The sequence below is a fragment of the Chiroxiphia lanceolata genome, chromosome 9 (assembly GCF_009829145.1).
Source record: "Chiroxiphia lanceolata isolate bChiLan1 chromosome 9, bChiLan1.pri, whole genome shotgun sequence".
Classification (NCBI taxonomy): domain Eukaryota; kingdom Metazoa; phylum Chordata; class Aves; order Passeriformes; family Pipridae; genus Chiroxiphia; species Chiroxiphia lanceolata.
This window is the reverse complement of record NC_045645.1, coordinates 23940283-23956861: the sequence shown is the minus strand read 5'-3', so window position 1 is coordinate 23956861 and position 16579 is coordinate 23940283. Positions and strand designations below refer to the sequence as shown.

The window sequence follows — 16579 nt, the reverse complement described above, 5'->3', positions numbered from 1 at the left end:
AAGTGGATATGGTTTGGGAGCTCGGTGATCAGGCACTGAAATGTGAGAGGCAGACACACCCACACCAGAATCACTGCAGCCTCATTTGGCTTCGTACTTTCTTCATTACAATTTGACAGAGAAGAGTTGAATATAAAGGCACCATTGAATTAAACTGACCATTTATTGAAACAAAGCTAGAAAGCAAACTAATGTGCAGCAAAAAAATACCCATTATTCTTGTACAGTTTAGACTTCTCTGAAGCAGGATGTTAAAGCCATGAAATGACATCACTGTCTCACACAGAGTCCTGAGTTACAGAATGATTTTTAATGACCATTTTGATTATGATAAAGCTTAAGCAAGGACACCAGTTAATTTGCTAAGTCCATAAAGTCTGTCAGAGAATGATTTGTGATTCAGAAAGCCATGGTTTGAAGTTGCTGAGTGCAGCTCATGCTGTGTATCTTTGTGATCTTCTGCATTCATCTGAAATTCTGTTTATACAAAGGAAGATGAAGCTAAGCTGGATGTCTGCTCAGGAATTTGCTTTTATTTGACACTGATGAACTAAAGGAAGCAGTTTGCCTTCATCATGAAGCCTTTGAGTATCTGTTGCACCTCCAACACAAGTCCCATTGATAAACACTCTTGGAACCTGTCAAGAAAACAAAAATTACATTAGTTACTTCTTGGAAAAAAGATAAAAGTCTTAAGTAAGCCCACATGGACTCTAATACACACAACAGTTGTGTTCTTCTAGATGTATGTATAATATTAGTGTACAAGTCATACGTTTCCATAATATTTACAGAGATGGGAAGCTTTGAGTGCCCCTCAGAAGTGGGATGAAGTCACTGTGTGGGAGTTTGTAATAGCTGAGTCAAGTGAGACTATAGAAAATAAAGAAAATACAAGGCAATTGTTTAACACAATGGATTAAATATACAAATGAAAAATAGATACTTCGGTTATTTCAGTGGCAGTATGGAAAAGATAACTGAGGGATAGCCAGGGGGGCTCTAAAGGAAAAGAGGGTACAGAACCCTTCTGCAGTACCTTGTCTTTAATTTGGGAGCTCGTATCCCAAGTTACTTGTCCCAGAAAGATGAAGAACTTGATATGGACATACCCCAAGGGGCACATGTGTATCCCAAGTTCTTACTTTGCTTGTCATGTGTAGGAGAAGATACTCACTGTTCTGCCACCCGTCATCTGCTCAAGAATGTCCTGGAACAGGCTTCCATTCATATTTGTGTCCAGTTCCACAGCTGTGTAATTCACATTCAAACCCTCAAAAAGCTTTTTTGCCATTTTGCAGTATGGGCATGTTGTTTTAGAGAAAATCACCACACAGTTGTCTGAAATAATGTTCTGTATGTTCAAAAGAAAGTTTAAGTCAGTGAGGTGTCAGTCAGTCAGCGTTATGCCAGTACATTTCCAACAATATTGAACAGTCATGAAAGCCAATACAGAAGTCAAAACGCTGCTATTATGGTAACAAATACAGGAGAATTACTGCTAGCACCTATGAAGCCATTTTTGACCTGTACTTGACTCCAAAAAATTGAGTAGAGGTCTGAAAAAAACATAAAATGGGTGCAGCCTAGGAAGATCAGGTTCCAGGGCTGTGGATAAACAATGCTGCCAGCATGACTTGATACACATAATAAGCATAAGAACAGTATTTCTTTGTATAAATAAGAAAACGTTTTAAGTACCCATAGCTTTTATAAATGTTGAAAATAAGTAAAAGCATAAATAATGTTACCTGTATTTGACTCACAGCAGCATCATTAGACAATCCTACAGAAGTAGACTGTAGGCTCCCCATTCTCGAACTAAAAAGAAATCACAATCAGATATTCGAGCTTTCAGACAAACATCGCATTTTGCAGTTCACAAATTAAGGGTTGGCTTTGTCCTGTTTTTTTTTTTTTTTTTTTTTAACCGATTTCTCTCTTACGCTCAAGTTCACTTCAGCTGCACTACCTACACCGTTCTGGTGCTCGGCGCCGGCGGGGGCAGGAGAACAGAGCCGGGTGTCGGAGCTGCCGAGCAGCCCCGGCGGGGCCGTTACTCGCCAAACGCTCCGTTCCCGGCGGGGCCGGACACGTGTCCCGCCCGCGGCACCGCCCGCGGCACCGCCCGCCTCCCGCGGGAGCACCGAGAGCCGTCCTTGCCGTGCCGGCCCGGGCCCCCGGAACCCTCGCTCCTCCCACGGCACCGTGACACGATCCCGATGCCTGTCCTGATCCTGACCCCGACCTCGATCCTGGGCCTGGTGGTCCCTCTCCCCATCCCGATCCTTCTTCCGGTTCCTCATCCCTATCCTGATGCCTCTCCCAATCCCGAACCCGATCCCAGTCCCTGTCCCAATCCCTATCCCTCTCCTCCCGAACCTGATCCCTCTCCCAGTCCCATCCCAGTCTTAATCCCGATCACGATCCCAAATCCGGTCCCAATCCCAATCGCCGTCCCGATCCGGATTCCGATCCCTCTCCCAGTCCCATCCCGATCCCAGTCCCAATCCCGATCCCTCTCCCCCTCCCAGTCCCCATCCCCATCCCATTCCCGGTCCCAATCCGGGCCCCCATTCCCGACCCCTCTCCCCGGTCCCGCTCTCACCGCCCCCCCCAGGCCGCCGCCGCCCGGCGCAGCGCCCCCTGCAGGGCCATGGCCGACACAGGAAGGGGCGGGGCTTCTCCGCAGTCCTCACCGCGGTCCGGCAGCGCCCGCTAGGCCCCCGCACCGCCCCACGGGGCTGCCCCGCGCCCTGCCGGTGCGCTGTGAGCGCCAGCGGGATGGGGTCAGAGAGGGGCAGCGATGGGGTGCATTTCCCGGGATGGGGGTCAGAGAGGGGCAGCGATGGGGTGCATTTCCCGGGATGGGGTCAGAGAGGGGCAGCGATGGGGTGGATTTCCCGGGATGGGGTCAGAGAGGGGCAGCGATGGGGTGCATTTCCCGGGATGGGGGTCAGGAGAGGGGCAGCGATGGGGTGCATTTCCCGGGATGGGGGTCAGAGAGGGGCAGCGATGGGGTGCATTTCCCGGGATGGGGGTCAGAGAGAGGCAGCGATGGGGTGCATTTCCCGGGATGGGGGTCAGAGAGGGGCAGCGATGGGGTGCATTTCCCGGGATGGGGGTCAGAGAGAGGCAGCGATGGGGTGCATTTCCCGGGATGGGGGTCAGAGAGGGGCAGCGATGGGGTGGATTTCCCGGGATGGGGTCAGAGAGGGGCAGCGATGGGGTGGATTTCCCGGGATGGGGTCAGAGAGGGGCAGCGATGGGGTGGATTTCCCGGGATGGGGGTCAGGAGAGGGGCAGCGATGGGGTGCATTTCCCGGGATGGGGGTCAGGAGAGGGGCAGCGGCGGGGTGGATTTCCCGGGATGGAGGTCAGGAGATGGGGCGAGGATGAGGTGGATTTCCCGGAGGGATCGTGTGTCTAATGCCCTGTGAAAATAGTTTCTCCGATGCCTCTTATCAGATCCTGATTTAGTGATACAAATAATCTGGTTAATAATCTCACTATGAGTCCCAAAGCTGCGGGAACCGTTTTGTAAACTCCCGTTTAAAACTTCTAATGAAGGTATCGCATTAAGAGTAAAACGAATTTATCTGTTGCATTAAATTTGGCAGAAAACCACCCCTGTTGAATTCGAGCTGCTTCTCAGGAACCATAAGGAGCGGGAGCAGCTGGGCTTGGATTCTGAGGGATGGCCAGTTCGGCACTAAGCAACAAAAATGCAGAGCAACCGTGGCACTGGAGCGGAATGATCTTTAAGGTCACTTCCAACCCAAACCATTCCGTGATTCTATGCTGGTGGTAAACACATTGTCTGCAGAAGCATGTGCGAACACATAAAATGTAACACAGCCGGGCACAAGCACATGAAATTGGGAGATGTTGATACAGCCCTAAGAGCACGATCTCAAGCACAAGCTGCTTTCCACATTTCCCGAGGAAGCACTCGGTACAGTTGAATGTTCGAGCCTTACCCAACAGGCATCGCTGGGGGAGGAGGTAGGTGCAGCCTGCTGACAGTCCCAGGATGCAGAGGTGGAGTCTCCTCTGACCTCCCTGTTCTCTTAAGCTGTATTTATATTGTTTTATTCGAGGGAGGAGAAGAGATGAGTTAATTACAGTTGACATAGTTTTCTGTTTAGGTGGAGTTTGACTTCAGCCATGAGCGAAGTGAAGTTTGGTCAGGGCTTAGGTCGTTCCTTTGGCCCCTGTTACCTGCATTGTTTCTTACAGAGCGTGACCGCACCCCCGCCGTGCTGCTCCGTCCTTTGTTTCATACCTGCACTGATTTCAGCAGGGCACGACCACCTCACCTCGTGCTGCTCCATCCTTTGTTCCCTGCCTCCCTCAGCGTTCCTGCTCCTCAGGGTGCAGGCATCATGTCCCTGGTGGACTACTGCCAATGCACACACTGTCTTGCTGAACTTTGTTTTTCAGTGTTCTCCCCAGATGAAGGCAGCCTTATGTGAAAAAGGAAACCAGAACTGCAACCTTTTTTTGAAATCTGAAAATAAATCTCTTTGCAGCTGTGTGTGCAGCTGGTTCTGCACCACACCATTCCCTGCTCCCTGAGCAGCAGAACTGACATGAGTGGCTTTTTGGTGTCACTGTAACACCATAATACTACATAAAGTATTATCTGTAGTGTAGAAGATGTACAGGATGTGTTTCCTAAGACGTAGCACTGGCTTAGGTGATGTAGGTTTTTGGATGAGGCATGGAAACAGGACTTGACCCACTGGAAGCATTTCAAGTTCCATTCCAATTTTCATGAGCCATAGCTCCAATAATAATTTCAAATCCAGTCCAAGAAATTATGCTCTGTTTATTCATTATGTCTTTGTCTTCTAAGTATTACTCTGTATCCATTGACCAATAAATATTGGCAGTGATTAGTGTAATTCACAATGTTAGTAGCTGGTGTAGTATATTTGTGTGTTATTATTTCAATACCATATGTGAAATGTTATAAATACACTCATGGTACTTCACATGCTGAGTGCTTCTAACACAGATGGGGATATTGCTGACATCCTGGAACAGGGAATTCTATGGGCTATTGACTTTTAGTCCATTTTGTCAGTTCTTTGCACATTACTTACAGGAAGAAAAATGACCCAATTTTGCCTTTTTCAGATTTAAGAAGGGATAATGCTTTCTGCCAGTGTGGGAAAGTGTTAAGGAAATTCTGAGCATCAAAGGTTAGAAAAAGCCATGATGGGAACTTTCTTCCAGGCCTCAAACCCTGGAATTTATATTCCCCAGGGGAGCACCAGTCTGTTGGGTTCTGCTGGGAAGTGTTACGCTCCCAGATTTTGTGTGCCTGAGCAGAAGGAATGAACCTGGAGCACAGAGGGAGCTGGTGCCAGCCGCAGCTGTGAGGCTGCTCCGGTGAGCAAACTGTGTGACAGGAGCTCTGAGATCCCAAACTCCACAAGGTACCACAGGATGTGCTCCATGGAGTTACTGTTTGTCCTCCTTCAGATGCAGAGGCAATAAATATTCTCTTAATTACCTTTTATTTTTTTTTTGCTATAGTCTCTTGATGACTGGAATTAAACAGCATTTTTGTGATTGATAAAGCAGACATTTTTCTTTTTTTCCCTGCTTTATATCCAGGATCCAGAACATTTTCTCTTCAGCCTGCAGAGCCAGATGAAGAGCAAGAAGCTTCTGAGAGAACCACAGAGTCACAGAATATCCTAGGCTGGAAGGGACCCACAAAGATCACCCAAGTCCACCTCCTAGCCCTGCACAGGACACCCCATGAATCCCACCATGTGCCCAAGAGCGTTGTCCAAATGCTGCTTGAGCTGTGTCAGGCTTGGTGCTGTGACCACTGCCCTGGGGAGCCTGTTCCAGTGCCCAACCATCCTCTGGGTAAACAGTGTCTGTGCTGTCCCAGCCAGCACTGACTCTGCTGCTGGGCACACAGTCAGGGGTAATGGGGTAAAACTCCATCTGGCCATCCCCAGATCCCTTCCAGCAACCTCTAAAGCCATTTTAGCACCAACAAAATGCCTCTTAGTGCACCACAAGCCATCCCAGCATGGCCCCCCTACACTCAGCACCCCCAAATCCCATTTTAGTGTACTTTAGCATCCTCAAAACCCTCCCAGCACCCCCTAAAACCTCATTAATACCCCCAAATCCCTCCCAGCACCCTCCAAAACTCCTTTAGCACCAACAAAACCCCTCCTTCTGCATCACAAACCATCCCTGCAGCCCAAACTCCCCCCCAAACCTCAGCAGCCCCAAACCTCATTTTAGTATGCTTTAGCACCCTCAAAACCCTGCCAGCACCCCCTAAAACAGCATTAACACCCCCATATCCATCTCAGCAGCCCGCAAAACCCTGTTAGCACCCCCAAATCCCCCTCCCAGCACCCTCTAAAACCTCCTCAGCACCAAAAGCCCTCCAGGTTATACCACCACACAAACCATCCTGGTGCTGTGACCAGGCTGACACCCGGGGTGTCCTGGTGCATCCCAGCTCCAGGAGAGGGAAAGAGGGAGGATAAACTAAAGCAGTGCCTGTGTGTGGTGACTGTTTTCATAGAATCATAGAATCAGCTGGGTTGGAAAAGACCTCTCAGATCATCAAGTCCAACCCTTGATCCAACACTGCCGTGGTTACCAGACCATGGCACTGATGCCACATCCAGTCTCATCTTAAAAACCTCCAGGGATGGAGAATCTACCACTTACCTGGGCAGCCAGTGTCTGATTACCCTCTCTGTAAAGACTTTCTTCCTAATATCCAACCTAAACCTCCCCTGGCACAGCTTAAGACCGTGCCCTCTTGTCTTACTGATTGTTGTCTGGGAGAAGAGACCAATCCCCTCCTGGCTACCACCTCCTCTCAGGGAGTTGTAGAGAGTGATGAGGTCTCCCCCGAGCCTCCTCTTTTCCAGGCTAAACAGCCCCAATTTTCACACAAAACACATTAAAACTCTGGGTGCTCGGGGCGAGAGAAAGCTGTACCCGTGACAGGAGAGACAGAAACTTCACTCACAGCATCCTGGAGTGCCCAAACAAGGAACAATACAATCTTGGAGAAGTCCTCGAGAATTAGACAAGGGGTGTAAACAAACAGGATGTAAACTAAGCTCTGTGTGCCCAGATAAAACAGAGAACAAGCGCTGCAGTTTTTGGTGCTGGAACACAATGACGCTGTGCCCGCTCAAGAACCGGGGTCAGGACGACGGCGAAGACCCGGAAGGACCAAGGAAGACTTCCCATGTGGGCGTGGCCATGCAAAGCATGTCATGAATATGTATTAGGCAAGCAAAACTATCTAATGAATATGTAAACAGCCCGCGTAATAAATAAGGCCCCGTCCATCTGCCATTTGGCACGTCCGATTAGAGGAGCTGCCCTCCCAACGTCCAGCATGACGAATAAAAGAAGAATGCCCTTTTTAACATCTACAAATCGCCGTTAAGCAGTTTGTTTCTGCCGCTTTCCGGCATCACCCGGGACCACCCTGAGGGCGGGAAAGGGGGCGTGGCCTGAGGGGCGGGGCGAGGGGAGTCCTCCCCTCGCCCCGCCCCTCAGGCCACGCCCCCTTTCCCGCGGGGGCGGGCCGCTGCCATGGCAACGCGTCCGCGGCGTCGCCCCCTGTAGGCGGCGCGGCGGCGGCGGCGGCTCAGGCGTTCGCGCCGGGCAGCCCCGGGCGCGGCGGCGGGGTCCTGCGGCGGGCGGCGGCGGCGGGGCCGGAGCGGCGGCAGGCGGGCGAAGATGGCGGACGTGCTGAGCGTGCTGCGGCAGTACAACACGCAGAAGAAGGAGATCGTGGTCAAGGGCGACGAGGTGATCTTCGGCGAGTTCTCCTGGCCCAAGAACGTCAAGACCAACTATGTCATCTGGGGGTGAGCGGCGCGGCCCGGGGCGCGGCGGGCCCGGGGGGGTTAGGAGGAAAAGGAGGAGGAGGAGGGAGGGAGAAGTTGCCCCGAAGTTGGGCGCGGGGACGGGGCTCGGTCCCCGCCGCCCTGCAGGGACGAGGCGAGCTGGCGCGGCCGGACTGGGACCGCGTCCCGCAGGGCCCCGGGGCCGCGCCGCCGTGCCCGGGTGTCCCGGTGGCGATGCCGCCCCCCGGCAGCCCGGCTGGGCAGGGAGCGGGCGGGGAAGGACTCGCCGCTCCCTTCGGGAAGGCTCCCGAGCCGTGCTCCGGGCCATAAGGGCCGCGGTCGGGTCGTTCCTCGATTCTCCTGCCCCTTCCTGCAGACTCACGCGATGAGATGGCAGGAGGCAGCTTCTCCCGACTTTTTCTGGGGTTTCGGTGGAAAACGAGGCGTTCCGTAGTTACGTTGTTGTTTGGACAACGCTGTCCGGCACCCGGTGACACTGTCGGGGTGTCCTGTGCAGGGACAGCGGTCGGACTCAGTGACCCCGATGGGTCCCTTCCAACTCAGCATATTCTGTGATTCCCCTGCCTGAGTTTATTTATCCAGTTTGTTGCTGTCCTGGAGCTTTGGAACACCAGGACAAAGCCAGAGAGGTCCAAACCGACGCTCCGCCTGTGCTCACCTGCGAGCCCCGGTGAGCTGTGCGGGTGCCCTGCCCCTACCGGGGGCCTCTTTCTGGGCAGGACCCGGTGCAGGCTTTTCCTAATTAGTCTTGTCATAATAGACAAGTAGAGATAGTGTTTACGTGGCTTAAGTGATTGTACCAGATAAAATGCTTATTTTTCCGAAACTTCCAGAAAACAGGGGTTTGTACCTGTTGAATTTCCTGGTATGGTATGCATTGCTCACATTGCAAGGAAGTTCTTCGTTCACCTTTCCTCAGAATTTAGCAGCTGCTTGCTTTTCTAGTCCTTGCTAGAAGGATTCCAATTAATCTATTTCAAACCTAAGAGAAAAAAAATGCTCATTGTTAAGGGTTAGGTAGCAAGTGTATCAGGTATGTTATCCTGTGAAGCTTTGTGGAAAAGTAGAAGAACCTGCAGATTTCTCAAAAAAAAAAAACCCTGAACTTGTCATTCCGTCTGACTAGGAATTATTTTTTTGTTTTGTTTTTGTAATTATGATATGAATATTAGCATCCTGGCTTGTAGTTTGGGAGAGAGAAAGGAAATAAACCTGTTTGTTTATCTTAACTTGCAGACGGGCTTTTTTTAGCTGATCTTACTTTGCGTTCTGTTTATAACTAGGAATGTGCTATTTCAAGCACATTTCAGGTTTTCAGAAACTAATTTTGGAGTTATTTGTGTTTCTTGGCTTGGTAGGGGATAGTGGTAGCTAGACCAAAGAGGAAGAAAAACACTGAGATAGCAATTAAAGGTCTTAGTTGTATGTTTGCTGAGCAATGCGTAGACAGTCACGGTGGTGTCCTTGCCACAAGTTACTTTTCCCAAGCATTAACAAGCACTGGTTAACTAGACAAGCAAGATTCATTGCTCTTCTCTAGGGAACAAGAAACTGATACACCAGTCCAACTGTACTCCTGCTCAGGAGAGCTGGAATTAGACCCAGGCATTGTTACCAAAAGCCAAAAAGACAGCAGCTGGAGAGGAAAACTGCGTTATGTACAGTCAGGCAGCTTTATCTTCATGGTCAAGAAGGATGATTAGATGATACTCTGAGCAGAACAACAGCAGTGACCTCCTCATAGCTGTCTGTGTATTCACCTCCTGTGGTAGATGTGGTAGAATTTGGAGGGTTTTTAATTTGTTTGAGGTAAGTAAGTAAATCTTGTTTTAGACCAGTGGCTTCTGAACTTGTGATAGGATCACACTGCTGTCAGCTCACAATGTTTCTTGGGAACCACTGTGGCATTTTGCATGTTGCATCTTCAAATTGAAGACACTGTAAAACTGAGACCAGTTCTGCAAGCCATGCTCAGTAGCTTTGACACCACAGTAATTTATGTAATTGCCAAATATATGAGGAACATTTTAAAAAACTTTTAAGATTCAAACCCCTTTATATTCAGGTCACCTGACAGGATTCACAGTCTGCTTACACTGAGCAGTTGGTGGCTTAGTCTTTCACAGAGCAAACCTTGATTTCTGTTTAGGTGTCCACAGCACGGTTGCTGTAATTGCATCTCCAGCCTGGAGAGAGTGATGCCAGTCCAAGCAGCAGCAGTGGCATTTGTCCCTGCTAGAATTAGAAGTAGTCCCATGAGACATTTAGCTCTGACTCCTCGAGCAGCTCAGCTGACAAAGTCAGCAGTGCCGCCCTGCACTGCCTTCTCTCTGTGCTACACAAAAGTCAGCCAAACAGAGAATTGCTCTGAGAACTGAGCCAAGTTAGAAGTAACCTGAAGGGGAAAAAAAAAGGGAGGGGAGGAGGGCACAAAAACTAACTTTAATCCAGGTTAGTTTCCAGGTAATAGTTATATGAATACTCCTGGTGACACGTGAGGAAGGCTACATGGCCTGAGATTAAGTGTTTTGTGTGTTTTGATCTATGGCTCCTGAAGAGTAATTATAAAATCTGTTTCAAAACCAAAGGAAGGAATTAATCTAACAGAGAAGCGTATTGCTTTGTTTGCCTAGCCGAGGGCTGGATGTGCAGCTGAAGAGTTTAAACAAGGAGCAGCTGGCCCTGGGTATTGTCATTTGTGTGATACTCAGTGTGCCTCATCTTGTGTTCTTAAAGATTTCTGCTTGCTTTTGTGGATGAGACACAGAGCTTTGCTACCTCTGTAAAAATGCAGGCTTTGAAACAGGAAAAGAGGAAATAAATCAGTTAAAAATTAATAAATCCCTGGTACCCCCAGGTTGAAGGTGAATGGATGAGTAGGAAATAAATTTCTGGTGTTGAAAACAAGTAGGTGAAACTTTCTCTCTTGTACTGTATAAACATTTTCTCCATTTTTCAGGTGGAGTTTTATTTTGTAAGAGATGCAACTCCTTATTTTGCTTTAATGCTTATTACTGGGGTTGTTGAAGTTTGCCTCTTAAGATTTAATTTTTTTCTTAACTAATTGATGCCATAACTAAATGTGGGAAATAAGAGAATTAACTTCTGTTTTTACTTTGGATGTTTGTAAATTTAATGAGGTAAGCTACCCTCAGATCTGCTTGCTTTTAGTTCTCTGTTTATTGAGCAGGAGCACACACTGATGCTGAAATGTCAGTTTGGACTTAGATTTTCTCCTCATATGCACCTGCTTTTCCATCTGATGATTTTCCTTTAACATACAATCTCTTGTCCCCCTAATAAAACATCCTCTTAGAGCATGGGGATCTCTTATGTGGGGGGTTGAAGTGATGAAGTACCAGCTGTGCCCTGCTGAGCTTTGGCAACGCCCATGGCTTTCAAATTAATAGGTAAGGGTTCAGTATTTTGTTTGTTTGTTTGTTTTTAAATTATGCCATTTACTGCTAAATATTGTTAAAACTTGAATAGATGACCAGCTGGACTTTTATATTCATGGCTAGGCTTCGCGAATGAAGATTTGGGAACTTTTATATTATGCTCAGTGCATATGGAACATTCCAAAGAAATAATGAGTTATTCCAACCTAGGATAACCTAAAGTGTTCGTTTGAAAATGAAGTGACAGCTGCATCACAGGACACCATGGCTTCGCTTCAGAGCCAAGCCTGTGTGGAGGAAGCCTTTGTTTCTGCCAGTGCTCCGAATATGTTTAGATACCACCTTATCAGGGATTGTTACTGTTCTGCTCTTTACTCAAACAATTCCTTGCTGAGGAGTCCAGTTTTGTTGGCTGTAGTTGTGGAGCCAAGTTTTGGCTTCTTAGCAGTTTAAAGATACTTTGTCTCTTCCCTTTCCTCTCCAGCAGCAAAATGTACACACAACCTCCTCCCCCCTCCAGGCCAAGTTTTTGGAAGGAAGAAACAGTGGTAGAAAGATCCTTTATTCTACAGTTGTACTGGTATTTTGGATCCCTTTTCTCTGTGTGATATTCATATACTGGTTTTCTCAGGCATCATTAGGAAGGGGATGTTTTGAACCTCACTGCTAGTAATGGGTTCTGAACAGGTCATTGGACACTTCTGTCTGGCTAATTTCAGAAAAGTGATTGCAAGCAAAGCAGTAGTGGCATTAAATCTACAGTATTGAGAAAACAGACTTACACTTCCCTTGCTTTAGTAGGTGTTTGTGTAGCTCTTTCAGGTTCAATAATGTTGTGGCTGAGTATTTTTTATTTGCTCTCCCTTCCCCCAGGGAGGTTGGCACTTCTGTGGTGCATGTTGTGTTTCAGTGCTGATGGTGAGCCATGAGTAAAGCTGCTGTACTTAGAGGGAAAGCTCCTTCTTAGGGTTTTAACGGAAGGGTTTCTTCCTGAAATATCTCATTTCATAAAAAATCTGTACCAGTCTTAAATTTTATAGCTTTGGCTTGTCTTCCTCAGGCTTTAAGGTGAGCCAGCTGGTTGGGGAAGGGGACTGGGCAATGTGGAGGAGCCAGGGTCTGGCAGGTCCCAGGTGGGCAGTGGGATCGCTGCTCTTGCTGCTTTCCTGGTGAAACTGAGTGCCAGCTCCGTTTCTCAGAGCAGCTGGAGTATTTAAGGAGTAGGTTTTGTTTTGAAACTTGGACAGGCATTGCTTCCCCTACAAAATCTTGTCCTAACAGCATAACGAATGAACGTGTGTGAGGAGGGAATTATGTTCAATGTACATGGAGCCTAGCTGAAACTGGGAGTTTTATTGTTTGGTGGGGAGGTTTTTTTGCCAATCGTTGCATAGAACAAGTTCCCTTTTAGGCTTAAAAGGTGTCTCTTTGAAACAAGCTGTTTGAAAGCTGAGATTGAACTTGATGCTGTTGTGTTGCTCTGGTCTGACTTTAGTATGGGAGCTCATTGTAATTTTGTAGTTCGTTGTGGTTTTGCTAGTTTTGTGTGCAGTTAGTTTCTAGTTGCTCCTTATTTTGACCTTTTGGCACTATTTTGAACCCTTTGCTCTGTAGTCTCCATAGAATTTATATATTCTGAGTTCTTCACTGTGCTTTCTCTAGGGGTGAAAATTCTATCCTGTTATACCTGAAGAGCATGTAATATTTTTTTTCACTCACAGTTCAGTTATGTTTCTCTGGCTGTCCCAAATAAGGCAATTCCTTCGATAATCAGAATAAATACGTGTGAAATGTGAATATGTGCTTATGGTTTCACAGATCTCGCTTGTTTATTTTACAACCCATCCACCTCTTAGTTTGGCTTATTTTTGATAGGTTATATAATTTGTTCAATAAAGAGACTGCAGGAACACATATCCTTCACCTGTATTTTTTAATACAATTGATAGTTCACCAGTTTGTCGGTAGCCTGATATTAATTTTACTATTTGCTCTTTCACCTGTCATCTGGAAAGAAAAGAGATCTTTTCTAAAAAAGGGTGTGCTTGTAGCAGAGATGGAGAGTTTAAATGTTACTATTTTTGTTTCACTGTTTTACAGGACAGGGAAAGAGGGCCAGCCCAGGGAATACTACACTTTGGATTCTATCTTGTTCCTGCTCAATAATGTGCACCTTTCCCATCCTGTGTATGTCCGTCGTGCCGCGGTAAGTACCTCATACAACACTGGATTTTTTCTTGTGATCAGTAATACCATGTGTAGATACTTTTGGGGGATGATAGTAGCACTGAGATGGATGAATCTGGCTGGGGAAGGGGAAAAAGATATGCACCAAAGTGTGCGAGTGCACATGAGAGTTTAAAAACCAGCACCTCGATGTAAGGATCCCGTGACAGTCCCTGCCAAGGTGGAGCATTTTTCTTGGCAGTTTGCTTCCTAACACATTATCCCTTCAAACCACCAGGTTGCATTTACAGCAAGAGTGTGTCACCCAAATATTAACAGTAATGTTGTGTTTCTCTTGATATTCTATGGACACAGTTGTTTCCAGCACTGACTATTTCAAAAGAGTACTTTTGTCCGTCTGTTCTGTTGTGCAATTCCAATCTAGATGATCCTTTAGTGCCTGAGAGGGCAAAGCTCAACAGAACGGACTAAAATACAGCAGAATAGCTTTGGAGTGGACTTGGAAATATGCAATATAATTAGAGAAATTACTGGATAAGCTCTACAAATAAAGATAGAAGAATTCTCAATGGAAAAAGTCCTTTTGATTTCCATTTGACTGCTTTCTATGAGCCCACACTTCATCTTCCCATGTGCTGCATGTTTTAGGTACTTGGAACAAGAAAATTGAGATACTTAATTTCTGTGCATCAACACAGACTCCCAGCAGAGAACTGTGTGTGTGTTAAAAGCTAATCTGATTTGCAAGTTTGAAGTGAAGGAGGAAAAAAGGCTGTTCTCTCTTTCAGTTTTTCAGCAGACAGCATGTTTCATTTTGTGTAGCTGAACATCCTCTAGGATGTAGCTGCATTTTGAAGCTTGCTAGTTAAGCTTTCTTGGGGGGCAGGACACATGTTCCTGTCTTTGTGTGAATATGTGTTTTTCAATAAAAGTGAAAAATCTTCAGCAAGAGACTTGGAGGGAAGAACAGTTTAATATCATGTCTGCTGTCTTTTCAGACTGAAAACATTCCTGTGGTAAGAAGACCTGATAGGAAAGACTTGCTTGCATACCTAAATGGGGAAACATGTGAGTGATGTGTTCTTTTGCCTTGGACACACAGTGCACTTTACTGCTTCATATTCATGGCACAAGTGAAGGGTAGGAGGGGACGAGTAGTCAACAATGGTCAGTCTGCATCTTAACTGAATATGTTCAGACTTCTCAACAAGGTTATTAATTTTGTTCTGAAATTAATTGCTGTTATGATGCTTAGATAAGATGCATTCCTACATTCATGTTTGGAAGTGAGCTGCCTTATTATTATTAACATCCTCAATAGTTATGTATTAGAATGCTTAGCATGTATGTTTTTTCTGTCTCTAGACTGTGGGAAGCTTTCAGTAGTACATTGATCTTGAATGCAAGAAATGTGTGGGATAAAATCTTCAGTAAAACGTATCAAATCACTGCTTTGTCAGTCTTACAGATTTACCTAGTATTTCATCATCTTACATTTTTTGTTAACAATGGTCAGAATAAAGAGATTTCTCTGAGAAGAAGGTAAATATCACTTACCTTTGTAGGTTGCTCTGTTTTGTTGGTGGCCTTAAAATTTTAAGTATCCTGGAATATGAGATTATTTCTGTAATATGGGCAGTAAAACCATTTTTTAAAGGGACTGGCAATTTGTCTTTGTTCCAAAAAACTGGACAAACTGGTAGATCTTGATTCCAGGCTCTAATTAGCACTGTGACTCTTTTTTATGTGGTATATAGAGATCATAGAATCACTGACTAATTTATGTTGGAAGGGACCACAGGAGGCCAGCAGGTTCAATCCCCTTTTCAAAGAAGGGCCAGATGACCCTGAGCAACCTGATCTAACTTTATATTCAGACAGGTTGTGAATATCTCCACTCCACTGGTCCCAGTGTTTGACCGTTCTTACTACCGGATATGTAGTTACAATTTCCATTGTTGCAGTTTCTTTTGTCCCTCTTCCTTTTTGACTCAAATATTATGGCTGATATTTTGTGTTTAAACTAAATGTTCTGTTTGATTACAGCAACCTCATCAAGCATAGACAGAAGTGCTCCACTTGAAATTGGTCTTCAACGGTCCACTCAAGGTACAATTTAATTGAAAAATAACTTTTTTATTTTATAAAAGTCTACTACAGTCTTGCATTTTTAATGTTTTCTTTTTCTTGTAGTTAAAAGAGCAGCAGATGAAATATTAGCAGAAGCAAAGAAACCAAGAATAGAGGTAATGACAGTAACTGTCATCAGTACAAACTGGGGGTAGTGGTATATTACAGTATTTATTTGTTTTTGTAGAAAGTCCTCTGGCTTCTCTGTCCTCTGAGTGCACACAATACTTCTTTTAGTGTGAATGTGAACTGGAAGGAGTTGGAATTAAAGCCTCTTGTTTAAATGTGGAATTTTGGTTGCTGGATGTATGTTGTAGTATGAAAGGGGAAAGCTTGACCACACATCTCTTAAATACCCTTTGCACTGTAACGTGTCTGCTAAGATGGGACTGGAATAAAAGTGCTCTATAGTGACTTGCTCCAGTTGTTTGCCATCCATGAGTTGACATTATGACTTAAATGCCCATCCTATATCTATCAATGGAGACTTTGTTTTACCTGCTGGCTCAGTCCCTTTGATAGCAGTATATGAAGCTGTCCCTGTGATTACTGTTTTATGAAGCTATGTCTTAGATAATTAATTAATTAAACAATGTATTTTCACAAGTACCTCTTTAATAGAAGCAATGTGTCTAATTATTACACACGTTACATTTCTTAACTCTGCCTGGTTTTAAAAAATTAGTTAGTTTTTCTTGATAATTTATTTGAAAAGTATGTCCATCCAGTTGTCTCCTCTGAATTACAGTGTTCTGAGTGCAGAATACTGCACTGGTATCATAAAAACTTGATGCATTCTTAATGTCACATGAGCAGATGATTGCTGTGAGATGACCTATTGCTGATCCATAGATTTTATTCTGTGTTACTCTGTGTGGTTATGATGCCAGTATGTTTTGAAACTGTATTGTCTTCACCACCATAATTTGGATAATCAAGAGTTCTGCATATAAGTGTCATGAGGTTATAGCCATCTTCTCTTTGTTT

At 45.8% G+C, this 16579-nt stretch overlaps 3 protein-coding genes across 7 annotated transcripts in view; 2 read left to right on the top strand and 1 right to left on the bottom strand.

Moving 5' to 3' along the window:
* Nucleotides 1–84: 84 nt before the first annotated feature.
* Nucleotides 85–4006, bottom strand: GLRX2 (glutaredoxin 2). 5 transcript variants are annotated; one of them, XM_032695958.1, is made up of 4 exons: nt 3981–4006; nt 1752–1821; nt 1178–1354; nt 85–638 (listed from the first exon to the last, which is right to left on the bottom strand). In XM_032695958.1, exons 1-4 carry the CDS (start codon nt 3989–3991, stop codon nt 519–521), a joined length of 378 nt encoding a protein of 125 aa, XP_032551849.1. In that variant the 5' UTR covers nt 3992–4006; the 3' UTR covers nt 85–518. The 5 variants fall into 5 exon arrangements, with proteins under 5 accessions (XP_032551849.1, XP_032551848.1, XP_032551851.1 ...); XM_032695957.1 differs by lacking the exon at nt 3981–4006 and adding an exon at nt 2609–2694; XM_032695960.1 differs by lacking the exon at nt 3981–4006 and adding an exon at nt 2585–2609.
* Nucleotides 4007–7698: 3692 nt separating this feature from the next.
* Nucleotides 7699–16579, top strand: part of CDC73 (cell division cycle 73) — a 105711-nt gene continuing 96830 nt past the window's right edge. The window contains exons 1-5 of the mRNA XM_032696249.1: nt 7699–7877; nt 13376–13481; nt 14461–14530; nt 15509–15571; nt 15656–15708. Coding sequence (XP_032552140.1) covers nt 7747–7877; nt 13376–13481; nt 14461–14530; nt 15509–15571; nt 15656–15708 — 423 coding nt within the window. The 5' untranslated portion in view covers nt 7699–7746. The remainder of the gene's footprint in view (nt 7878–13375; nt 13482–14460; nt 14531–15508; nt 15572–15655; nt 15709–16579) is intronic.
* On the top strand, nt 13551–13980 carry LOC116790766 (ubiquitin-conjugating enzyme E2 D2-like). Its single transcript, XM_032696112.1, is given in 5 exon segments — nt 13551–13611; nt 13659–13737; nt 13739–13782; nt 13785–13928; nt 13931–13980. Coding segments are annotated over 5 exon segments (378 nt in total).